At 40.3% G+C, this 25,740-nt stretch overlaps 2 protein-coding genes across 3 annotated transcripts in view; one reads left to right on the forward strand and one right to left on the reverse strand.

Moving 5' to 3' along the window:
- Nucleotides 1-22,579, reverse strand: part of LOC116049985 (keratin, type I cytoskeletal 13-like) — an 83,747-nt gene extending 61,168 nt beyond the window's left edge. The window contains exons 1-7 of one of the 2 annotated variants that reach the window (XM_031300044.2): nucleotides 21,831-22,573; nucleotides 20,248-20,330; nucleotides 18,510-18,666; nucleotides 17,737-17,898; nucleotides 16,638-16,763; nucleotides 15,743-15,963; nucleotides 14,452-14,610 (exon numbers count right to left, since the gene is read on the reverse strand). In XM_031300044.2, coding sequence (XP_031155904.1) covers nucleotides 14,514-14,610; nucleotides 15,743-15,963; nucleotides 16,638-16,763; nucleotides 17,737-17,898; nucleotides 18,510-18,666; nucleotides 20,248-20,330; nucleotides 21,831-22,229 — 1,245 coding nt within the window. In that variant the 5' untranslated portion in view covers nucleotides 22,230-22,573 and the 3' untranslated portion in view covers nucleotides 14,452-14,513. Of the gene's footprint in view, nucleotides 1-14,451; nucleotides 14,611-15,742; nucleotides 15,964-16,637; nucleotides 16,764-17,736; nucleotides 17,899-18,509; nucleotides 18,667-20,247; nucleotides 20,331-21,830 lie in introns of those variants that run through there. The other variant, XM_031300043.2, reaches the window with a different exon arrangement.
- LOC116049986 (keratin, type I cytoskeletal 13-like) lies at nucleotides 7,330-12,896 on the forward strand. Its single transcript, XM_031300046.2, has 7 exons — nucleotides 7,330-7,759; nucleotides 8,024-8,106; nucleotides 8,392-8,548; nucleotides 9,690-9,851; nucleotides 11,719-11,844; nucleotides 12,298-12,512; nucleotides 12,704-12,896. Exons 1-7 carry the CDS (start codon nucleotides 7,370-7,372, stop codon nucleotides 12,810-12,812), a joined length of 1,242 nt encoding a protein of 413 aa, XP_031155906.1. The 5' UTR covers nucleotides 7,330-7,369; the 3' UTR covers nucleotides 12,813-12,896.
- Nucleotides 22,580-25,740: the final 3,161 nt, after the last annotated feature.

Consider the following 25,740-nt stretch of genomic DNA (forward strand, 5'->3'; position numbering starts at 1 on the left):
TTTCCCAGGGACAGATTTGACAGCAACACAGTCTTCTCAGCTGCACGCTTACAAGCTCCACACGGTATGTGACAGAGGCTGGTAGCAGAGCAATCATGGCAAGCGAGAAGCAGCCAACGCTAACCTTTGAGAGTGTTTTAAGCTTTGTGGCTTTTTGCTGGACGGCGCTCTGTACGGACAGCTACGTGACACATGCCACTACATCGCTGAGGACTGGCAGTTAAATCGGCTGTCCTACAAACAGAGCATGCCAGGCAGACACAGAGCTGACAACCTCACAGATGGATGTGGTGGAGATGCATAGGCTACACGCAGCGGACCGCTTTGGACTTGTGTCGGTCGCACGGACACGCAGGATTTCCAGAAAAGAGGCTGCATGTGTCTACGACAATGCACGGACCATTGTGGCTGCGCGACCGGTACAAGTCGATACAGACCATTGACTGTATTATACAGTCTATGATACAGACATTACATACACTAATTCACCATTCAACCCGCGCTGGACTCGTTCATAATGAATCAGCCATCACTGTGAGTAGAGAATCCAGTCTGTAGTGTAGTTCACACACTTCACTGATAAACAAGAGATTGGCTTTATGGTCAAAGGTAGTTATTGTATAATTAACTTCAGTCTCGGAGACGGAGGCGCCGGAGACGCCTGCTTTTAAAAGTAACGTAAAAAGTTACTTTCCATAGGGGGTAAATAAATAAAGTAATGGATTACTTTTTTAAGAAGTAACGAGTAACAAGCAAACACCACTTTTTAAAAGTAACTTCCCCAACACTATCTAGGACAGACCAGCGGCCAAGTTGGTGAGATTATTCTTTAATTGGTTGAATAAAATTATTGATATTTACCCAATGAATTCACATTTTAGTATTTAATAGGCATATGTAACATGGGTGCCTATCTATCTATCTTCATTATCACATTTTGTAACTAAACACTGCTCCAACTGGTGATTTATACCGTATACTATAACGTGACCAATACGTGACTTACCAGAACATCACATTCAAAGTTCAATCAAATATGATAACTGCCTGTTCTTTGGCGACAAATTTGGTCAGATCAACACATGTAATATGTCTGTGCCTTCCATAAACTATCTTAAATGACACATTTTGTAACTCCAGATCCTAATATTGCTAGAGGCAGAAACGCAATCCAGTCCTCTGTGCATGGGAATTGCGTCCCTGAAAGGGCTATTGATGGAAATTGTGTTGAGGTGGAGAGGGATCCTGTAGCCACACTAACAATGAATTAAAACCATGGTGGAGACTGGACCTCCTGAACACATATCACATCAACAGTGTCACCATCACCAACAGAGGAGATTGTTGCCCCGAAAGAATCAATGGTGCTGAGATACGCATTGGAGATTCCCTCAATGACAATGGCAACGGTAACCCCAGGTATAAGAGCACATTCTGTCTTATTTAAGATTTAAACATTTAACATTGGTTGTGTAAATAACAGGAAATTAGTGCACTGTATATCTACATACTTCCCTAACAGAAAGCCATAGTTTTCACAGCAATAGCATGATCAAAAATTTACATTCAACTGGTGGTAAGATGTATGCACAGTCTGTGTGTGGTAACCCAGTTTTACTCATAGTTCTGTTTTATTTTTCAAACCTTTGTGTGTAATGGAATGGAAGGCCGTTATCTAAACATCGTGATTCCTGGAAGACAAGAGTACCTGACAACGTGAGGTGGAAGTCAGTGGGAAACTAAATCTGATTCAAAAACAATTTTGTCAGTTCATGTCCACTTATTTTTAACGCTAGTATATGCAAGTTAGCGTAATTCGATGTGTTCTGGCTTTGCAAACATAGCATATTTTTTGTCACACACTGTCATATGGTCTAAAATCATCTGGCCAAAGGACTACAGTTGAAAATTAGCCGGCTGGCTAACACTGGCACATTTACAGAAATGTTCATTAATGTGTGTTGTCCTTTATAAAATAAAGAATAAGAAAATCACAAGGTCAGACAATCACATGCTGAAGCTTTTATGTAGAACTAACACAGATGTTTGTATAACACATTAGCTAACATAAAAATAGGGTTATAGAGGTTATTGTTCAAATTTGGACAGTGAGCAAAAGAGATGGCTTCAGGAGATACAGCTCTGTTAACTGATCATACCTACTATTCTGTGCCATGAAAGCGACAAGAGATGCATAATTTAACAGAGCTGAAAGCAACGGGTGGGAAATTAATGATATACATTAGGAAAAAGTTATCTTGGCTATATCTGGCATTGGGTGTGTTGTAATTTTTGTTGTTGTTTTTATCAACTGTACTTGCAAAATAAAAATTACATTTACAAAAGCTAATCATCTGTGTCTTTTTTTTCCTCCCACAAAACAGGACTCATTGTATATTTGTCCAGACTTGATTGGCTCTCTTTTCAAGTCAAGTCAACTTTATTGTCAATTCTGCAGCATGTGCCAGACATACAGAGCAATTAAAAATATGTTTCTCGGATTTCTCACTACCTGGCTTAGCTCTGTGTAGTCGTTCTAATTAAGTATTTTCACAGTCTTATACTCCAACAGTTTAACAATAAACTGAGACTTTGTTGACTTGCAAAATTACTTTTTAAACTGACGAACATCATTATGTGTAATTCATGGCTCAATTCAAACAGCATAAAAAAAGGATAATTCTTTCTTCGTTCACTACCGTTCTTATTTCTTCCGAATTAAGCTCCCATGGTGCTCCACCGGAAGGGGAGGGACCTCTTTGGTCCACCATGATGGATTTTTTGAATTAATTTGCATAATTTGAAAAACGGTAACATGAATATGAATAGAACTTTGTCAATGTTGATTCTATCAACCCAAAATTTGGTATGCAGTCTTGCGGGACTGGGATAAACATTTCTACTACAAATGAGCAAGATTGGTGAAAATCCATAGCCACTATCAATTAAAGAATTTCGCCAAGGGTGGAGCTTAGCAGTAAATTGGCCATAACTCACTAATTTGACTAATCATCATAGCATTTGTAACATATCTCATCAATCCTAATAGGAGGCGCCAAAAGTACCGCAAATATGTACTGCAAAACTTGTTGGACAGAATTACAACAAAATTGGTACATATGGTCTTGGGGCGAGTATTAAAGCGTAACTCTCGCCAAAATGCAACCTAGGGTCTTTTTGTGAATGTACCCGAGTTAAACTTTCGTTTAAAAGCATATTTAGGATGGAATCGCCACTTTTAAGATTTACCGTACTTTCGTTTTTTGGTCAAATGGCCTTTTGAATGGGAGTGCTAGGGGCACTTTTATGCTAGCCTCAAAATAGCTGTTTTTAAACCACTAAGAAGGCTCGACACAACATGAGACTTTGCTCCAAGTATCACCAGGGGCTCTACACCTTAACGAAAGCATTGACAACATTGTTTGTGTACCCAGAGTTTACTAAAAAGAAAGGTTTTGAGCAACTCACTTTAGCAAAGTCTCATGTTGTGTCGAGCCTTCTTAGTGGTTTATAAACAGCTATTTTGAGGCTAGCATAAAAGTGCCCCTAGCTCTCCCATTCAAAAGGCCATTTGACTGAAAAACGAAAATACGGTAAATCTTAAATATGCATTTAAACGAAAGTTTGACTCGGGTACATTCACAAAAAGACCCTAGGTTGCATTTTGGTGAGAGTTACGCTTTAAATTAGATCTGAAGTGTCGTACTGATTGATGCATGTGGGCGTGGCCTATTTGCATTATATACTAAATTATGCATTTTCTCAAGTTAATGCAGGCTGGAAGGAGCTAGAGACATGAACATGCTAATGCTAATACTTCCCATAAAATACGATTCCATTTGGCCTGATGGTGGCGCTATAACTTAGGCCAACATTTTGAAGGGCCACGTCCCTCACACAGTGAGTCCGATTGACTTGATATTTCTCAAACATGTCTAGCTCAGTGTGTTCTACAACTTCTGCCATGATGTTTTTTGCATAATGTGAAAAACAGTAAAATGAATAGAATTTTGTGGATGTTGATTCTTTTAACACAAATTTGGTATAGAGCCATGCAGGACTGAGATACACATTTCTGCTATAAATGAGCAAGATTGGTCATAAAAAATGGCCGAATCAATCAGAGAACTTGGTAAAGAGTGGGGCTTAGCAGGGAATTGCCCTAACATTGCCCTTAACTCAGATTCTTCCACAGCAATCCTGCCTAAAATAGATGGAGACATCAGACACCAAGACCTGAACGTACGGTACACTCCAAGTCTTGTTAAAACCAATGAAGGGGGCGAAATAACGGGACTTATTGAAATGCTGCATCTATTGTAGTGATAAAACAGGTGTGTGCTTGGTTTCACCACTTTTTCTATACAGGATTAAACCATCGGAAGTGGTTTTGTGAAGCTTTGTGAATCTAGAAATCGCTCAACGCTGCTTTTGGCTTTGACTTTGGTGATTGGGCATCTGTTTAATGCTGCTTGCTGCTTTGACTTTTGGTGATTGGGCTGCTTCCTAGGGGCGGCTGTGGCTCAGGTGGTAGAGCAGTCGCCCACCAATTGGAAGGTTGCTGGCCTTGCTGTCCAATGTCGAAGGGAATTGCTCCCGATGCTGCGCCATCGGTGTGTGAATGTGTGTATGTTTATGTGCTAAGCAGATGGGCCTCATAGGGCAGTCTAGGCCACAGTGTATTAATGGGTGTGAACATTGCCTGTTATATTTAAAAGTGCTTGGAGTAGTGGTTAAGACTAGAAACTACAGAATTACATAAACTACCAGAACTACAACCTTCTGTTGGCTGAGAAAGGGGTTGAACCCTCGAATCGCCGCTTGCAGCTACTTTATTTTATTGTCTTTGTTTTGGCAGTTGTGACATTTAGTCAAGATTCATCGTCTGCTTAACGTTTACCAGAGAGTCTTTATAAGCACTTGTCCATGTTTTGCTGCAGTGCATATATTTTTTACATTTAGCCAATCTCATTCCCGGCCACCCCTTTTTGTGTCAGAAATGTTTTCTCATGTATAAAATGTCTTCTCTTATGTATGAAATGTTTTATGTTCGTTTATAAATGAAATGTTTAGTTTAAGTAGAGTATGTTGTGTGTGGACATTGGACTGCAAGCTTTGGATGAAATGTCTTTTGTGTTGGTGTCGTTTAACTGTGAGCGATGGGCCACTTAGTGGTATGACACACATAAAATATCATTCATACAGTAAGTCCATGTATTGTGTAAAAGAAACAACAGGTCATGTTTTGTTACTTTCTGTGTGAAGAGTCTTATGCTGTCAGAGCTCACCTCATGGATGGAGGATCAGGAATGGAGCCTGACCTGTCAGCTTCTCCTCCTTCCCTGGAGGAGCTGACGGTCCGGTCCTGTCAGTCCACACGGAGCCCCGAGGAACAGACATCCAGTCGGACCACAAATGCCTCACAGCTCACAGCTCTGCCCTCAGGTGAGACGATTGAGAAACAACTCACAAAAGGAGGGGTATGTTGAGATGTTATCACAGCTAAGGGGCTGAGAGATTATTTTCTGTATTTTCTATATGATTAGTTGTTTGGTCTCTAAAATGTCAGAAAATGGTGAAAAATGTGGAGCAGTGTTTCCCAAAGCCCAAGATGACATCCTCAAATAGTGTGTTCTGTCCACAACTCAAAGATATTCAGTTTACTGTCACAGAGGAGAGAAGAAACTAGAACATATTCACATTTAACAAGCTGACATCACACAACTTTACCTGTTTTTTGTTGTCTCAAAGTTGAAAAACTGACAAAAGCCTATTTTGTATAATTAAACATAAAAGTTCAGAACACTTTAAAGATTACTGTTTTAATGTAAATAATCTAATGGGGGAGTTTCATGTTATTTGTTAGTTTTAATATGATCCCCTGTTCACCTGTAGTGTCCCTTTAAGATGGGCTGCATTGGGAACATTTTTTCAATACTTTCAACCTCTACAATCACTTAGGACATTTTATATGTTATAGAGGAGACTTTTATGAGACTAGATCCGTTGAAAGAGTTTCTGTTGCAGTTTGTTTGGTGTCATGTTACATAATGCCTGTACTATGAGAGAAAGTGTCAGAATGTAGGTGGAGTGAGTGTGGACACTTTCTCTGATTAAGATGGATTCAGCCTGAAGAGAAAGAATGAAGATGTGAATGTAGATCTCATTTTTGCAATGTTTCTGAGCTGCAGTCAATACATGACAGAACTGGTTTTGGGATGTGCGACTGTTTAAACAGACCTGCATTCTTGCACAGGCAGAACATCCGCAGAAGAGAAAGAAGCATTCGGATTACTGCAGTAAAGTTACTAATACCAAACTGTAAAAATACTCTGTTACAAGTTAAAGTCCTGCATTGTAAATGTTACTTCAGTAAAAGTCTGTAAGTATCATCAGGAAAATGTAGTTAAAGTATTAAAACATTGTAGAAAGTGTAAAGGATCCAAACAGTTGTGTGTTTAATGGTCTAATCATCTCAGCTGGACTTGTAGGCCGTTATATTGTTGGCTTTCATTTAGAATAAAACATCAGATTTTACATGTGTTTTGTGTGCAGAGATCTTAATGTGTAAAGTAACTAGTAAGTAAAACTGTCAGATGAATGTAGTGGAGTAAAAAGTCCAATATTTCTCTCTGAAATGTAGCGGAGTATAAGTAGAAAGTGGCATGAAAAGTAAAAGACTCAAGTACAAGTACCTCAACATTTGGACTGAAGTACAGCACTGGAGTAAATGTACTTAGTTACATTCCACCACTAACAGTGAACAGGTGCAAGGTGAGGTGATGCACCCCCACCCCCAGGCCTTAATCTGAACTCAAAGGACTGTAATAAATGCAACTTTACATATTCTGTGTTGCAAATCCTTCATGGGCACCATAACACTTTAATACACCGCGCTGCTAACTTTTCAACTTTTCAACATACTACAGCACTTTAACCCACAGTCTTTAAATGTTGTATGTGGTTTTACATATTTTAGTCTGCGCATTCTTGCATACGTCTGTATGATTGTTGTTGTTTCCTCTTGCACTGCAAGTGGCTGGTGAACAGTTTTTCATTTTATGTGAAAGTATACAAGGAACCGTTACAATAAATAATTGAGAATCTGAAAAGTACAAGTACCTCAACATTTGTACTGGAGAAAATGTACTAAGTTACATTCCACCCTAGTGGAGACCGCCCCAACCTGCTGCACCGTGCCTATTCAGCTCCGACCGGTTTGCTCTCTGGGCCCCGGGGCTTTATGTGACCCACCGGGCGAGTTTGGCATCCCTCCCCCAGCTGCATCCTCCCCTAAGCATAAAAGGAGCCTCAGTCCCAGCAGCTCTTCACTCTCCGCTCAGAGCCGACAACCAGCCGACCCTCAGCCATGACCTCCTTCTCCAGCCGCAGCAGCCTCATGTCCTCCTCCTCCTCCTCCTCTTCCCGCCGTGTTGGCAGCATGGGGGCCGGCAGTGTGTACGGAGGAGCTGGAGGGACGGGAATCCGTGTCTCCAAGGCCTCCTTCTCCTCCTCCTCCGCCGCCAGTGCTGGCAGCGCTTTCAACCTGTCCGACGCCGTCGACATCTCAGACAACAAGAAAGTGGCCATGCAGAACCTCAACGACCGCCTGGCCACCTACCTGGACAAGGTGCGCAGCCTGGAGAGGGCCAACGCCGAGCTGGAGCTGAAGATCAGACAGTTCCTGGAGAACAAGACCAAACCTGCGTCCCAGGACTGGACCGCGTACTATGTCCGCATCAACGACCTGCAGGACCAGGTAAGCACAGAGACTCTGAACTCCAAGGGCATTTTCTCAATTTGTACATATCTTCTTAAAGCTTTAGTGCGTAACTTTTTGATATTAATGAACATCCGTTACATTCAAGCCATTACCAAATGAGTTGCTACAAAGATAATTAAGACGATCAGCTGCACACAATAGGAAGGTTAAAATTTTGGTTTTTAAACTTTTTTTTCTTATGTTAGTTAAGTTTTATAACTTTTTGTAAAATTTTTAGTTATAACTTTTTGAACTTTTCAGATCAACTCCGCTGCTCGTGGAAACGCCGGCCTTGTCCTCGCCATCGACAACGCCCGGCTGGCCAGCGACGACTTCAGAGTCAAGTGAGTGTGAGAATTTGTGTCTTTCAACATGCCCCCCCGCCCTTTGTATGACGTATCAGCATATGTCACACAGAGGCCACTTGGAGAGCAAGACCAAGTTCACTTCAGTTTTTCAGACCAAAGGAATGAGGGCAAGTGCTTGGGCAAAGTGAATGAGGGCATGTTGAACCACTAATGAAACGCAGCCTCTGTTTCCTTTAACGTCCAGGCATCGTCAGTCATTAACACAATCATTTCAACACCCAGGTGAGTTTCTGGAACTCATTCTCATGTTTGTTTATTCAGGTATGAGCACGAGCTGGCCATGCGTCAGTCGGTGGAGGCCGACATCGCCGGGCTGAAGAGAGTCCTGGACGAGCTGACTCTGACAAGATCCGACCTGGAGATGCAGATCGAAGGTCTGAAGGAGGAACTCATCTTCCTCAAGAAGAACCACGAGGAGGTGAGAGCCTAGATGGCCTACTTAATGGATGAAAGTGCATATTTTATATGTATTTATAAATATTCTACTTAAGTTAGAGTACTAAGACTTTGATGAACTTTTACTTAAGTACAAGTAAAATTACCGGTATGAAAGTAAAAGTAAAAAGTAGCTCATTTAAAATGTACTCAGAATAAAAGTTACTTAGTTACTGTTAAACATACTTTTTTATATTTATACTTCAATATCTTATTTATACATACATATTTCATTAAATCAAAGTCTTTTGTGATTTGACACAAAACCATTTAGATACTTTTCCAAAACAAAGTTAGAGACCTTTTTCTATTTACTTTTTTTAATGGATGTGATTTAAAATGTAACAAAGTGCATTACAATGCTTGACCTCCTTCTCCAGCCGCAGTTAAACGGTTAAAGTACACATACAAAACTACTCAATTACTGTAACATGAGTTATTGTAATTTCTTACATTCCACCTCTGCACAAATGTGATTTGAAATCGAAAGAATTACTATTTAGAAAATGGCTGCAAAGTTTTAAGAGTTTTTGTACATCGTAAAGTCCTCAAACGTGTTTGTAAAATGAACGCACAAAATCCAAGATGGCCGAGTTCCTGTCAGGTGAAATAAATTAAAATTTTGTTTTATACATTCCTAAAGATAAGTTAAATGATCCCACCAAATTTCGTGAACATCAAATAAACTTTATCCGAACCATGGTGTGCGTTAGGGGGAACTATGGAGCCCGATGGCCACGCCCCTGAGCCCAATCACTGCACAACTTTGCAATTTTTGCCAGATCTGTCATTGACCTTCTTTTTTTAAATTTTTGAGCATCCTAAGCCCCTCAAAAATGTGATTGAACAACAGAAAAATAATAACCCTTTTAAATCAGAATCAGAAAAGGATTTATTACCACAATAAGTTACACCTACGTGGAATTTGCCTTGGTGAATGGTGCTTACATAAACAAACATATGGAACATTATTATGAAATAAACAATAAATACAGAAATAAATATATACATACAAAACAGCTGTTTTGCATTAGAATAAAAAAACAATATATCCCTGGCACTTTGGTGCTCGGGCGCTAATAAAAAGATTAAAAGACAGAAGTTTAACCGGCGTCTTCCTGCAGGACCTGCTGGCCCTACGGGCCCAGGTGGGAGGCCAGGTCAACGTGGAGGTGGACGCCGCTCCGCAGCAGGACCTGTCCGCTGTCATGGCTGGAATCAGAGAACACTACGAGACCGTAGCCACCAAAAACCGCGCAGAGCTGGAGTCCTGGTTCCAGACCAAGGTGAGACAACAAAGTCCTGTTTCCTGTCCTGAATGTGTTACTGCTGCCCCCTGTTTTATTCTGAAGTTTTAAAACTTTTTTGTTTTTTTAAGTTTTATAACTTTTAGTTTTTAAATTTTATAACTTGCATTCACAAGCAACGTGCATTTCCTGCAGAAAATATGTGTGAATGCTAAAAAGCTAAAATGCTGAACCTACCACAGAGTCCTGTTACCTGCCCTGTTTTATTGATCTGAAGTTTTACTTTTTTTTTTTTTTTTTTTATCTTTTATAAATTAGGACGTTTTTATAACTAGTGTTTTGTTGTTGTTTTTTTTTAACTTTTTAGTTTCTTAAGTTCTTCTGTTCCGGACCACAACAGTTTATTATTTTTTATTGTTTTAAAGTTTTATAGTTTTAAAGTTTTAAAACTTTTTTTGTTTTTTAAGTTTTAGTTTTTAACATTTATAACTAAGGAAGTTTTTTGGAAAAGGCATTTCCTGCAGAAAATGCGTGTGAATGCTGAAAAGCTAAAATACTAAAGTGAAGTAGTGAGGATAGTTGGAAACTTGTGAATGGTTTTATGAATTTCATTAAAAAGTTGTATTACACCACTAATGTAAAAACGATCTGGAGTATTTAAAGGTTTTTTGAAAAGCTAACGCTTCAAAAGTTCAATAATGCCAAAAGATGTAGAACATTGGTACGGTTTGAATGTATTTTCTAGATGAAAGTATCCAAAAGTACTTGAATACAAGCATAAACGTCCTTAAAGAACTAGTTTTTTGTTGTTTTTAAGTTTTAAAACTGTTTAGTTTTTTAAGTTTTAGTTTAAGCGGAGCTCCTCGGGAATTCAAAATGAATTTCAGTGTAAATTGACTAAACTATAAGAGTTTTTTCTTATCGTTTAACTTATAGTTTTACTTTTTTTTACTTTTATAACTTTTGTTGTTTTGAAGAAATTTGTAGTTTCTTAAAGGTCCTATGACATGCTGCTTTTTGGATGCTTTTATAAAGGCCTTAGTGGTCCCCTAATACTGTATCTGAAGTCTCTTTTATACAGGCCTTAGTGGTCCCCTAATACTGTATCTGAAGTCTCTTTTATACAGGCCTTAGTGGTCCCCTAATACTGTATCTGAAGTATCTTTCCCAAAATTCAGCCTTGGTGCAGAATTACAGCCACTAGAGCTTTCCTTAGGATGTGCCATTTCTGTCTGTAGCTTTAAATACTATTGAGGAGGAGAGAGGGGGGGGGCAAGGTGGAGGGTGGGGGTGTGGCCTTGACCAACTGCCACTTTGCTTGTTTGCATGCCATGCTGTCTCTCTCTCTCTTTCTCATGGGTGGGCCAAATTCTCTGGGCGGGCAAAGCAGAGAAAGGGGAGGTAACCTTTCCTAGATTCTAGATCGGTCCATCTGAGCTTTCATTTTCTCAAAGGCAGAGCAGGATACCCAGAGCTCGGTTTACATCTATCGCCATTTCTAGCCACTGGGGGACCATAGGCAGACTGGGGGAACTCATATTAATTTTTTTTTTTGTTAAGACGTTTAAAACTTTGTAGTTTTTTAAGTTTCAGTTTTGAAGTTTAAAAACTTTTAGTTTTTAACTTAGGATGTTTTTATCACTACATGTGTCTTGTTTTGAAGTTTTGAAACTTTTAAGTTTTTTTTAACATTTTTACATTCTCAAGTTTAGTTTCTCAAGTTCTGATTTAGGATATTTTGAAATTTGAAGTTTTAAAACTTTGTAGTTATTTAAATTTTAGTCTTTAACTTATTTTTAGTTTCTTAACTTCTGCTGTTCCAGGATGTTTCTCAGATAACTCTACATCACGCTGGGCTCAGATACCCTGATATTTGATCAATAACATCATTGATTGTTCTTCACAGTCAGCCGAGCTGAACAGAGAGGTGGCTGTGAGCACCGAGACTCTGCAGACGTCCAAGACTGAGATCTCAGAGGTCAGACGAACTCTTCAGTCTTTGGAAATCAAACTGCAGGCTGCAATCAGCAAGGTAAGAAACCACTGAATCTCTCAACTTCATCAAGTCATCAAATGTAACATTGTTTCTGCATTTTGGGATCAAGTCTAACATAACAACAAAACAAAACAACAACCCAACAAGCCCAATGATCTGAAAAAGTTTCCCTTCAGTCTTTTATTGAAGACTGAATTTTGATATTTTAACCCTTAAAGTTAATCGTTCCCGTGTTAATCAATGATTGCCATTTTTGCCAGGAAAATAGAGATAAGTGAAGAAAAGTTGATTGCATAACTTTGACGATGACTTTCATTTGAGCTTTTCATTAATTTGGTTCTTTTCTGGCAGAGTTGGCCTTCTGTATTGGTTTGAATGTAAAAGGTTTGAGGTGTTTTGTAAGGTACTAAAGGGCTGTCTTACTGTAAATCAAAGTGATGGTAATCATTGAACACAGCTGACCTGACTGTCCTCCCTCTTCCTCAATAGAAAGGAGCTGTGGAGGCGACTCTGGCTGAGACCAAGAGCCGCTACGCCAACATGCTGACAGGTTACCAGAGGCAGGTGGAGGGTCTGGAGGCACAGCTGTCCCACCTCAGGGCCGACCTGGGTAACCAGAAGGCCATGTACGCCGAGCTGCTGGACATCAAGACCAGACTGGAGATGGAGATCGCCGAGTACAGGAGGCTGCTGGACGGAGAGAGGTGAGCTGAGGGAAAAGTTCAATGAGCTCAGTGTGTTTCACTGCTGCTAACTCTTTCATCCATATTTGGTACTTGTACAGTACAATATAGTTTTGAATGTTACTAGCGTTTATCTTCATAATAATAATAAAACCCATCAAGTCTCATCAGTCAAAAAATTAAAAAGTCTTTATTTATTTTCTGTTCTGCAGCACCACCGCCACCACTACTACGAAGACGTCCACCACAACTAAGACCTCCAGGGTGGTGGTGATAACACAGGAAGTGGACGAGTCTGGAACCGTGATCAGCAGCAGTTAGATGCCAATGGAACCAGAATCAGATGCTGTAAAGTGTAAACTGAATCTGCCTCAGGTTCTTTAATAAAGACGAAGTCTGACATTGTTTTCTGTGGTTCACATGTTTTTATTTCACACTGACGGATAAGCTGCTGCTGTCTACATTCTTTGCTCACACAATATTTAGTTCATTTCAATCGGGTTAAATCAGTAGGAGGAGTTTGTTAAAGTACAATGCCTGCAACTAGACAAAAACATTTAAAAAAGCAAAGCAAATTCAAAATGGCTGTCTTCCTGTTGGGTTTAGAGGATGCTTCCAAGAGGCTTTTCTGTCGGTCTGGTCATGATTCATAGGCCTGCCACATGTCATTCCCCTAGGGGAAACATACTGCAGGGGCTACTTTTCTGAAAATTTGTATTTGTTACAACTAAGACCAAGACCCATACAATAATCTGTGATGTTATTTTTGGTCAACGTGACAACAATTTGGGTTTACAGCTTTAAATTATGAAAAACACTCTTGATCTGTTGATTGACAAAGACATACCATCATCAATTAGCTGCATAAACCTGAGTGGAGCTGCTGCAGGTTTCTGGTATTTAGTTTCGGACCAAGATTATGTTTATCTTTGATGTATTAAATATACAAAGTCCACGTAGGGATGGACGGGTTAAACAAACTCAGGACTTTCACTCGGGATGGAGCTGATTGTGTCCCGTGTGAAACCAAAAGTCAATGTGGACTTGTTTATGTAATTTACTTAACCTAGATACTCAGATTTCTGAATGAGCTGAAGTTCTCTGAGAGATTTTTTGTTTTGGGGGGAGGAGAGCTAAAACAAAATAGACTATTACAGATTAGTTTCTTTCAGTCCTGCCTGGACATGAATCCTCTGATCCTTTCTATTTTTAAGAAGGCAGACTTTGTGTTATGATGTGGCTCGTTTTTACATGGATTTCTGACTTGGTTTTTAGAGACAGAGAGTTGAGCTGAGTGCTAATACACAGCCTTCCTTTTTTGCCCCTATAACAATTATCTCAGTTTTGTCTGCAATTAGCTGAAGAAGGTTCAGCACATTCAATCTTTTATTCAGTTACAGAGATAATTAATGGGACTGAAGTTGTTTGGTTACAGATCAAGATACATTTGAGTGTCATCTGCATAACGACATCTATTGTTATTGTTGTTGTATAGTTATTATTATTAACGTATGTCTCTTTTTCAGTGAGTACCTCGTCCTGCAGTCTTAGAGCAACCTTCAGAAAACATCCATGAAATCAGCTGTGATGTTTTGGTAGCAATCTGACAACCGTTCTTAGCACAAAACATGGGAAAACTGCATATTTTGACCCCTTTCTTTCTCATCTAATATCTCAAAGTCTATACACTCTAAAGACATCAAATTTGCGATACATGGTCCCTAAAATTTTGCCCTCAAGATCCCAAGACATGGTCCCAATAGCACCACCATGTGGCCACTTCTTAAGCCCTTTGTATTATGTTTGGTAACTTGTGAAACATTAAGCACAGAATCATTTAATTATGATGTATTATAGTATAACTCACACGATCTTTATCTATAATAAAAAGAGAATGTAGTTATTTTGAGTGATATGAGTCAAGACTACAGATATAATACACAGAAAACACACATACAAACACGTTTCAGTTCATCATTTTATTTGTTTATTTCTGAGAACGGTTGGCAGCGTGTTGCTGTTTCACTTCTGAGTTTCAGAGCTGACCTCTTCATCGTCGCTGTATTCTTTGGTGACGATCATAACTTTACGAGATGAAGTTGAAGTGGTGGTTGGCGGGCTGCAGTGAGACACACAAACAGTCCCGTTAGCTTCAACGTTACATTTACAAGTGATACTCATACAAACATGCATGTTTCTATATTGATACTTTGTGCTCTTTAAACTTTGTATTATTTAATTTGCATTATTTATTTTTGAGTGTTGTTGATTCATTATCTACTCTAGATTTACCAACATTGGTAATATAGTAATATAGAAAAAATTATGGTTTTCAATTGTTTTTTTTTCAATTAACAAATTTCACATTTTCATGAGGGAGGTCCTGTAAATATGCCAGAGGTCCTATAAATATTTCAGAGTATATTAGAAGACTCTGAAAATATTCTGAAGTAACTAAAATGTGACATCTCACATCAAACGTTAAAGACTAATGTTATCTGTCATAATATGTAAAGACCAGGGATCTTGCAGGGTCGCAATTGGCAAGACTACAAATAGATTCCTTTTGAAAAAGTAAACCAAGCTAGCTAGCTACCACTAGCATTAGCTGGTAATTTAAGGGAAAGTCTGCAGATGTTCTGTTCTGCCGTACATGCAGATGAATGTCTCCAGTACCCAGAGGTCGGTGTTTATTTGCCAGTAAAACTCCCATTGGATGACTCGCTTCAGAAGGGTTGAAAATCTGCAACTTTTCCCTCTTTAGCGTTTAGCTTAGCGCGACGCCATAAACCCATAAACACCACTGGCTCTAGCTTTTTGCTGCTTCCTGTTTGGTACTGGAGGGAGAGCACCCAGTGGTTGCTGACGATGTTCACGTGATTTGACTTCACTACCAAGACTTAAAACTTAGGATAATATCAAACACATTTGATTTTGATCGTCCAGACGGGAGAAAGACTGACTTTGAGTTTTATGACCTTACCTCAAAATGATGGAGAGGACGGGAGCCCCCCCGATTCTAGCAAGACTCTCAGGTTTTCATTATTTATAGAATATATACATTAGTCTGAGACAGAGGAATAACTTGAAGAGTCGTTTGGTGGAAGGTATATACAAGGAATATTACACAAACCTAGGGAAAACACCGATTTTACACATTGTTTTCTGTATCTGCTTGAAATGTTTAATATACTGCATCTGTTTGATCTATCTATGTCCCAGAACATCCCAGAATGAGCTGGTGCATTCACCTGAACATCTCTCCGTCCAACAGCCTCCTGTACTCGGCGATCTCCATCTCCAGTCTGGTCTTGATGTCCAGCAGCATCCGGTACTCCTGTCCCTGTCGCTCCAGGTCAGCCCTGAGGTGGGCCAGCTGCTCCTCCAGACTGCTCACCTGCCTCTGGTAACCTGCCAGCATGTTGGCGTAGCGGCCCTGGGTTTCCGCGAGGGTTCCTTCCAGAGACTTTTTCTGGAAAGGGAGAACAAACAGTGTCAGGAGATTTATATCTTTAGTTTTTTTATACTGTCTGGTTTTGCCTTCCATTTGCACTATTCAGAATTTAAAATGTATGACTGTATTTGTAAATATTACTTATCTTTTATATCTTTATTATATTATACTATTTGTACCTGTCCTTATTGCACAGTGGGTCTGAGAGAAATGTATTTTCGATTCCCCTGTATGTCTGGTACATATTGCAGAAAGTTGACTTGACAAACTGCGATGATTTCCTTCTTTCTTTCTTTATTTAATTGTGCATATAAATTAAAATAAACGAATAAATATACAATAACATAATAAATTGCACAGTTTGGATAAAAAACATCCCCTGAGGGCTTATAAAAGGAACGCACCTAACATTGAAGTGACCCGAAGGACAACACAAGGGTTAAAGACAGCTGTACATGCATGACACAAATTTGCAAATGAACATGAATATGTTTTAAATATTTAAAGGAAAGAGAAGAAAAAAATCCAGACAAGGATATAAAACAACAGATAGAAAACAATTAAGATTTTTTTTTTTTTTACAGTGACATTTTTCACTGTGTTTAGTGTTTATGATACACTGTATCATACATACATTTACAAAGTGCTGTAATGTCTGTAATGAGGATTCAAAATGGATGGTAGATGCTCACCATGCTGAGCTGTGATTGAAGCTCGATCTCCAGGCCCTGTAGTGAGCGTTTCACCTCGGTCACCTCGGAGCGCGACGACTGAAGAGTCTCCGTACTCACGGCGACCTCCTTATTGAGATCCTCGGACTACAAAACAACAAAAACAAAGTTTTCACACTGCTCATGAATCAAAATCTGCTTTTTGTCACTCTTATTTCCAATAAGTCCTCCAATCCATACGACGATATCGCTCATTTATTCCTACCCTCTAATACCCAATTTTTCTTTGTAAATATGAGGTCAGAAAGAGACCTTTTCCGGAGGAAGATATTTTATAAGATAAGATACGCCTTTATTGTGTCCCATAGGAGGAATTAGTCTTGGGCAGTCGAGAGAACAAAATTGGTGACAAATCGCACATAAACACACAAGTCCCCATACGGACCAAAGTATGGTGGTGGACTGGTAGCTGGAGAGGTGCCAGTTCACATCCTGGGCACTGCCAAGGAGCTCTTGAGCAAGGCACCGAACCCCCAACTGCTTGGGGCGCCTTTCCATGGGCAGCTCCCTCACTCTGACATGTCTCCATTAGTGCATGTATAGGCACTGAGCATGTGTGTGTAATGTGTGTAATAACAACAGAGTGAAAACATTGTAATTTCCCCTTGCAGGATTAATAAAGAACACATTAATAAACATCTGGAACGAGCAACCTTTATTTTTTTTACCAATGATTCACCTAATATTTCTTGTTCATATGGTATACGTATAGACTACATCATTTCCGCCAAAAATGCAGAAAATCCATGTTATGTACTTCTTTACAAAATAAATAAATGTTAGACTGACTGACTGACATGTGATGCCATTCTTCTTAGAAAACTATCAGTTTTTAAAAATATCTCATGATATATTGTCACTAGAAGTGTTTTATTCAACTTTAGTTTTAATGAAGAAGGAAAAGAAAATCACAACACTCACACAATACTATCAAATCGCAATAAATGAAAATTCGAATACAAATCCATTTGGCGCCCATGTTTTGGGAAAGAATCGAATCAGGACAAAAGCATATCGTCCCACCCTACAGTTTGGTTAAGAGGATTTACATATCGCTCACCTTGGTCTGGAACCAGGACTCCAGCTCTTTGCGGTTCTTGTTGGCGACGGTCTCGTAGTGTTCTCTGATTCCGGCCATGACGGCGGACAGGTCCTGCTGCGGAGCGGCGTCCACTTCCACGTTCACCTGGCCTCCTACCTGGGCCCGCATAGCCAGCAGGTCCTGGACGATGACGATGATAACAAAAAGTTTGTTTTTAAGTTCTTTATCAAGATTCGCTGCTTGCGTATTTCTTTTTCATATCCTTTTCAATTCAGTTGTCTTTTGAATGATCTTTGAAGACTTTTACTGGCCACCTTTTGGGACAAATCTGTAATCAAGATCGCCTTTGCAACTTTACACTAAAATACTGAAGACAGGCTATGAGGGGCCATCAAGGACATTATTCACAATTACCTCAGACACATAAAACTGAAATGCTCTCATACACGCTCCTGAAATGCTTTCATATACACTACTGAAAAATGATATGTCACATACTATACTGAAACCTCACACACATACAACTGAAATGCTCTCACACAATATTGACACCCTTTTCTTTTTTTAGATTTTTTTTTGGGGGGCTTTTCCCTTCATTTGAAAGTGGATAGATATGAAAGGGGGATGACACGCAGCAAAGAGAAGCAGGGCGGATTCGAACCCTGCGCCGCTGCAAGACTCAGCCAACATGGGGCAAACGCTCTTACTGGGTGAGCTAGAGGCTTACAAAACTTCAAAATTAACTCTCCTGAATTCATTTTGAATGCAGTTAGTTAGCATTTCGTGCCCACCTCCTCGTGGTTCCTCTTGAGCTGGATGAGTTCCTCTCTCAGCGATTCAATCTGCATCTCCAGGTCGGATCTTCCCAGAGTCAGGTCGTCCAGGACTCTCTTCAGCCCGGTGATGTCGGCCTCCACCGACTGACGCATGGCCAGCTCGTTCTCAAACCTGAACACGAACGAAGCAACAATAAGATTGTCAGCTTTGTTCAAAACAGGAAAACTTCACCAGAGAAACCACAGCCAAGACCTCTTTAATTTTAAACTGTTTTAAAGTAGTTTTAGTCGCCTAAACGTCACCAATAATGAATAATATCTAATAACTAGAGAATGCAATTTCTGAAGAAATTGCGGTGTGAATGCTGTATGTTGAAAGGTTGACGCTACACTGGATTGCTGGCTTGAATGTGTGAGAATAGTTGAAAAACTGGGAACAGGTTTAATTAGCATGAATGTCGTTGAATAGTTGAATAACACCCATGTTTGAAATGTGTGGAATATTTTAATTGTTTTTTAGAAAAGGCTAATGCTACACGGGATTGCTTGCTTAAATGTGTAAGAAGTAGGTAACATATTGAGAATAGTTCTCAATGAGCTCTGTGTCAGCAACTGCAGTTAAAGGTTGCCATGACAACTCCTGTCTCAAAGAGTTGTTTTCACAGAGATGAGCCTCTGGTGCACCTTTAAATACTCTTGCTTCTAGCTCAAAAACCATAACTCCTACTGCAATTTAATTTAATTTGTACTTTTTATTGATCCCCATTGGGGAAATTACAATTTACACTCTGTTATATATAATATAACACACACACACACACACACACACACACACACACACACACACACACACACAGGATGATTCACACTCAGGACCTGTTCATGCACAAATGGAGAGATGTCAGAGTGAGTGGGCTGCCAGTGCTGGACCAGCGCCCTGAGCGGTTGGGGGGGTATGGCGCCTTGGTTAAGAGCACCCCGGCAGTACTCATGAGGTGAACTGACATCTCTCCAGCTACCAGTCCACACTCCGTACTTTGGTCTGTATGGGGACTTGAACCAGCAACCCTCCGGTTCTCAACCCCACTCCCTACGGACTGAGAAACACCACCCCTAAAACAATGGTATGTGTAGTGTAAAAAAATGTCAGAACAGTAGCCGGCAAAAGAGGGCTTCTTTCTGTTCTCCTCCTGACATTTCTGCTCTCATTATTCCTAGGTCTGGGCAATATATCTATATTATATCGATATTGTGATATGATGTACTTTTGTGAACTTACCAGACTGTTCTAGCTGTTCTATTATTTGCCTTTTCCCCACTTAGACATTATGTCCACATTACAGATGATTATTTATCTGAAATCTAAGTGTGAAGATATTTTGTTAAAGCACCAATTGTCAACCCTAGAATATCGCCGCAATATCGATATTGAGGTATTTGGTCAAGAATATTGTGATATCTGATTTTCTCACTCAGCCCTAATTAGTCCCATATATGATCCCATATTCACTTGAATGGGGAAAATTTTGAAAATTATGAAAGTTATGAATGATAAAAGTAATAGCACGTCATTTTGTATCAAGCTGAATATGTTGATGTTTGAAGGAAGTTTCTATGTTGAAAAATGTGGGAGGAGTTGAAGTTTGAAAAAAGGGGTAAGGAGGAATAAGAATAAAGAATAGAAGAGCATAGGTTATAATAAAAACAATACATTGAACAAAAAGTTAAAAGCTGCAGTTGTAGGTAAACTCACTTGACCCTGAAGTCGTCAGCAGCCAGCTTGGCGTTATCAATGGACAGGTAGAGGGATCCGTTTGTCCGGGTGGCACTCAGGATCTGAAACACACACACAGGCAGCACAGATTTATTTCATCATCAGAGTGTGACAATGTATGATCTATTAATTTTGATTTTTTTCTGTAATAACATTATATTGTGAAGTAGGGGCCGGACTATATAAGCATTATGCCTCTGCCTGCTCCTTCTCTAACATATCTTTTTTTTTTGTTCATTTGTAAAATTGGATTGATTTCACTCGTACTTTAACTATTTCTAACTATTTTATTAACTTGTACAGCAACTTTTAATAATCAACTAAGAACCCCATCCAGATTTTTATTTAATTTATTTGTTTTATTATTATTGCTGCACTGCATGTTTCAAGTATCAAGAAAATTACTGTAATCAGTGTTGCTTGGCTGCTTCCTGTCGCTTTGCATGGCTTCTTGAGAAAGCTAAAGTTGTTGCTGTTGCTGTCTTTATGATGTCTTGTTTGTTTTTTTTAAAGTAGAAAGCAACCGGCACACCATTTTGGCTATGTCTCCTTTGTGTTGCAGGGAATTAATTCCCTTGACTTCCCCCTAAACATTGTTTAAAAAGTCAATGGTGAATTTAATTTGTCATACTTGATTGGTGGATCTAAACCTCATGTGTTCACATGTCCAATTACAGGAATGTTGATTAATGTGCTTTGTCCTGATAAATAAAATAAATGGAAATAAAATGTAACCTGTACTGAGACTTAAAGAAATATTTCATCTGATCCAGGGGAGGAAACAGCAGACAGCAGCACATCTCTGCAGGTTCATCCTACTTTAGGCTTTTAGAATTAAAGGCAACTTAACTTTTGGATTGATTTATTTTTGTCCTGAATGAGTGTGGACTGAACAAAGGTCCATGAGGCAGCTACAAAACTGATTTAAGAGACAAGACTATTCAAATATAAGTCAAATTTCCCCTCATTGTTTTAGTGGTTCTTGTATGTATATCATGCAAATTAGACCAGGGCTGGCCCATGGTAAAGGCAGTATAGGCAAATGCTAGGGGCGCTGGCCATCCGAATGAGTGAAGAAAAGTGACAGAAACATCTAATAAAGGGATGAAACCAGCTGAAATCTTGCCTAGGGCACCAACTCTGAATGGAACTGTAGCCTGGCTGTGCTTCAGTTACCTCCTTTTGTTTATTGTGTGGCTGCACCTGTTTTCATCCTGCATCCAACAACACATCACGGCTGTCTGCCTGAATTTGGCCGCGGGGCTTTTTGTGTCAGAGACGACGAAGCTTTTGTGCCCGAGAAGATTAATTTTCAAGCATAAAGGCTTCACATGATCTCACACTTCTAGTCTTTCCGTTGTACTGTCACAGAGGAGAAAATAAACTAGAAAATATTCACATTTAACAAGCTGACGTCACACAAGTTTCACTGTATTTCATAAAAAATGACTCAAACTGATAGATTGTCAAAATCGTTGGCGATTAATCTAATGTTTGACAACTTATCAATGAATCTCTTCTGTCAGAGACAGACCTGCGTACAGAATCAGAGCCTGGCTCACCTTGTCCTGCAGGTCGCTGATGGCGGCCTTGAACGCAACGCAGTCGTGGCCCTCCGGTTTGGTCTTGTTCTCCAGGAACTGTCTGATCTTCAGCTCCAGGTCACCGTTGGCCTTCTCCAGGCTGCGCACCTTGTCCAGGTAGGACGCCAGGCGATCGTTGAGGTTCTGCATGGCCACTTTCTTGTTGTCGGAGATGTCGATGGCGTCGGCCAGGTCAAAGCCACCACTGCCAGACCTGGCAGCAGAAAACCCTGCCCCGGCAGAGGAGAAGCTCCTAGGAGCACTCATGCTGGAGATGCGGACTCCTGCGCCACCGGCGCCGCCATACACGCTGGGGGCCCTTGCGGAGCTGAGGCGGCTCCCGCTGGAGAAGGTGACGGAGCGAGCGTAGGAGGTCATGGTGGAGGAGTCTGTCTGCTCTGGATGGAGACAAGAGAATGAAGCGGAGTGCAAACTTGGCTCCTTTTTATCCCCACCTGGATGTGAGCAAGGGGAGGAGGGTCCAGACCCCACGGCATGCCTAAGGGGCCACGGAGCCGGCAAACACAGCAGCCAATCACAGCAGGGAACTTTACGTCTGTTGCACAATGATAACACATCTCTGTTTGTTCTGCTATCTGAAAATGTCTTCCTGGTAACTCAATCGCACCGTTTGTTCAGCTGTTTGTGCTCTTCTGTCAGCCTGATGGGATCAGTTTTTATCTAATCCGCTTGGCAGTTTTTGCACATTTCAAACGTCTAATGACACGCAGCCCTTGTCTGTCTCACATCCCCCTGGATTCTTCTCTCTGCAGGTTCAAACCTGTCTGTTTTTCCTGAGTTGACTGTGTTATTTTAGACCCTGCAGGTTTACATTCAGACTTCCCCCCCCCGTTTCTTCTATTGTGCAAGCAAACATTGAAATCCTTTGTGCCACCTATTCGAGCTGTTTGCTGTGACATGACACACACAAGCAGGAGACACACGGTTATTTACTCTTGAACTGGTTTATTTACAAATGTTTCACGTGTGTTTTATTGGTGGCAAATGTGGAAAAAAACAGCAATCCTAAAAGTGTAATCCATAAAATGACCTCATTCATTTGTCTTCATCTAACCAGAGGCTCCCAACATTTTTGGTCTGAGGTCCCCCCTACAGTCCTGTCAGATTAACTCATGCACCCCTTGATCCATTCACCATGTATGTCCTCCACACCATGAACAAACAGGGCTGAGTCATGTTTGTATTTTAGCAGATACTGGGATGTAAGAAAGAACCTGTTTAGACATCAGAATTAGGTAATATGAAATGGAGTTTGGTCGAAATATGCCAAGTTAAAAAACAAAGCATCCTTAAACATTTTGAACTTTTTCTTGTGTGTGAATGCTACTTTGTGGATCTTGAACAGATCCACATGCAGATGAAACACTTCTAAAAGCTTTTGAGTAATGTGCATTCTTGGTGCTGTTTTTAGTGTCCTCGGGGCGTTGTCATGTTGAAACAGGAAAGGGACAAGCACAAACTGTTGACCCAAGGTCTGTGGAAAGCCCACATACTTTTACGTTAGCTTGTTTGTGTTCATCACATATGGTTGTATGCTGTCGCAGTAAGATTTCCCTTCATGCAAGCACAGACCCATACAGCGGATAGTCAGGGTTGGTTGGTAAAGGTCTCGCATAGCCAGCTCTATCTTCACAGTGCTGTGTAGTTAGGATTGGGCATCGAGAACCGATTCCTACTTGGAATCGTTTCAAAAGTTACCATTCCAGTGGAATCGTTTTTTCATTGCAATCGTTTGGAGGATTTGGTTTCAAATCTGATCATGGGTTCCAAATTTAACATGCACAAGTTTTGGTTTCCGTAGAGGCCAGGTGCTTGTTGTGTTGCATCCATGGAGCACAGTAAGCGGCACTCTAGTGTGGCTTTATAATATGTTGGAAAAAGCCTGGTAAAACTGCAACCCACCATTGAATCAATATAAAACTTTCCTCTTATTTTTGAAATAAGCATGTAACCCGTTTCAACTCCGCCCCTCAAAGAACGGGAATGGATAAGAACCGGAATGGATAAGAACCGGAATCGAAAGGAAGAATCGGAATTGGAATCAGAATCGTTAAAATCCAAACGATGCCCAACCTTATGTGTAGTAAGGTCTGGCTACACTGCGTCTGTTTAAAAGATGGTCTGTTTACAGCCAAGTAATGTGGGCGGTTTGGTGTGTGTTTGGCTTGAAAAACGTAATATTTATCTGGCAACTCTGCTTGTAGTACTAATCCTCCATTTCCCATGAACACTTATGTCATGACGTGTCATACAACCGTGGGCCACGTGTCTAGCGTGCGGTGTTGATTACGAGCTACGCTGAAACGGAGAAGACGAACGGAACGGCGCAAAACAAACCAGAGGAGCTGAAGTTAAAGTAAAGTTAGTTAGGAAAAAAACAAACAAAACGTGGCTAGTGGAAAATCTGATTTGCTGTTAACTTTAAAAATCTATTAGCCGTGTTGGCTGGTGATCAAAAAAGTTTATTTAAAACCTGGTCTCAAAATATCCGTGATACAAATATATATTTGGCTGAGTACAGAAACCTAATAAAGGACTGCTGGAAGTGGCTAATGTCTTGCCTTATGTTTATTTCTTTCTTTCTTTATGTATGTATTTTTTATTATTGTCAGTATAGTGTTGCTGTTTTGATGTTGATATTGTTTTTGAGGAATGCAAACTCAACATTCCTACAAGCAGTTGTAATGTGCTGAATTGTTCTAAATAAAGTTTGGAAAAAAACTTTTTTCGCACAAGATACAGTCATGTGACTGCTGGCTCTGGTAGTTATTCCCAGGTGGCATGAACGCTGCATTCATGCCACCTGGGAATAATAGGGGCCGCCCCCGTGATTACGTTGTTTTTCCGACTGCCAGCGTTCACATGGCCGGGATGCGTGTTCTTCTTCTTCTGTTATATTGGTGTTTGGCATAACAACTTGTTGCATGACTGCCACCAACGGTTGGCCATAGGCTAGAGCAGTGGTTCCCAACCTGGGGTCCGGGGACCCCTCAGGGGGGCGGCAAAGATCACAGGGGGTGCGCAAGTCTTTATCTGGTTTGAGGTTGAGGTAAAAAGAAAAATATTTGCACATGTTAAACAAATTATGATAATACACTAGATTATATAATGTATACAAAAGTCTGTATAAAAACTATATATTTTTGTTCTCGCTTAAAATTGTAGGCAGGCTACTTAGTAGGCCAAACCTCCGGGACCTCTTAACCTGGGACCCTTGCTGTCATCAGGTCAGCTGCTAGCTGCTATCATCCTCGTTTGTCCTGCTGCCACGGCATCACTATTTTATGAATGAAACATGGCGGAGAAACTTAAACGTGCTGATAACTCCTCTGTATCAAAAAAGAAAGTAAGGATCTATCACGAGAGTTACCTCAACTTCGGTTTCGCAGGGGGGACTCAGCTTTTCTTAGACATGAGTAGGGGGGGCGCCAAGGAAAAAAGGTTGGGAACCACTGGCCTAGAGCATCAGGGTGGTATTTAAGAAAGCAGGTTTAAGGGTTTTGTTAACCCTGAAATGAGGGTAACTCTGGGTTTTCTGTTTCAGAAAGAGAGGTAACTTAACCTCAGAGTCAGTTACTATGGTAACTGAGCCTGTGAACCTAACCTGAGGCCTGTACTACGAATCAAGATCAACATGCCCTGGATTTCTTTCAGTTATCCGGCTTCATCAAACCTAACAACCGCGGTCCCGCATAACCTGTATCACGACGCTGGTTATCAACTAGTTCAATCAACCCAGGGCTTCCCAATCCAGCGGCGTGCACGTTCACATAAAAGAGGCGGTGTTTGCGCAGCATGACCAATCAAAAAAATCTACCAGAGACGCATATTTTACATAAGAAGAGCAAACTATAATTCTACATAAATA

The sequence above is a fragment of the Sander lucioperca genome, chromosome 21 (genome assembly GCF_008315115.2).
Source record: "Sander lucioperca isolate FBNREF2018 chromosome 21, SLUC_FBN_1.2, whole genome shotgun sequence".
NCBI lineage: Eukaryota > Metazoa > Chordata > Actinopteri > Perciformes > Percidae > Sander > Sander lucioperca.

Excerpts from the sequence above, each read along its gene's own strand:
- LOC116049986 (XM_031300046.2), top strand. The coding sequence starts at position 7,370 with ATGACCTCCTTCTCCAGCCGCAGCAGCCTCATGTCCTCCTCCTCCTCC. Across the intron at positions 8,549-9,689 it reads TCAAGAAGAACCACGAGGAG|GACCTGCTGGCCCTACGGGC; the intron begins GTGAGAGCCTAG and ends GTCTTCCTGCAG. Across the intron at positions 12,513-12,703 it reads AGGCTGCTGGACGGAGAGAG|CACCACCGCCACCACTACTA; the intron begins GTGAGCTGAGGG and ends TCTGTTCTGCAG.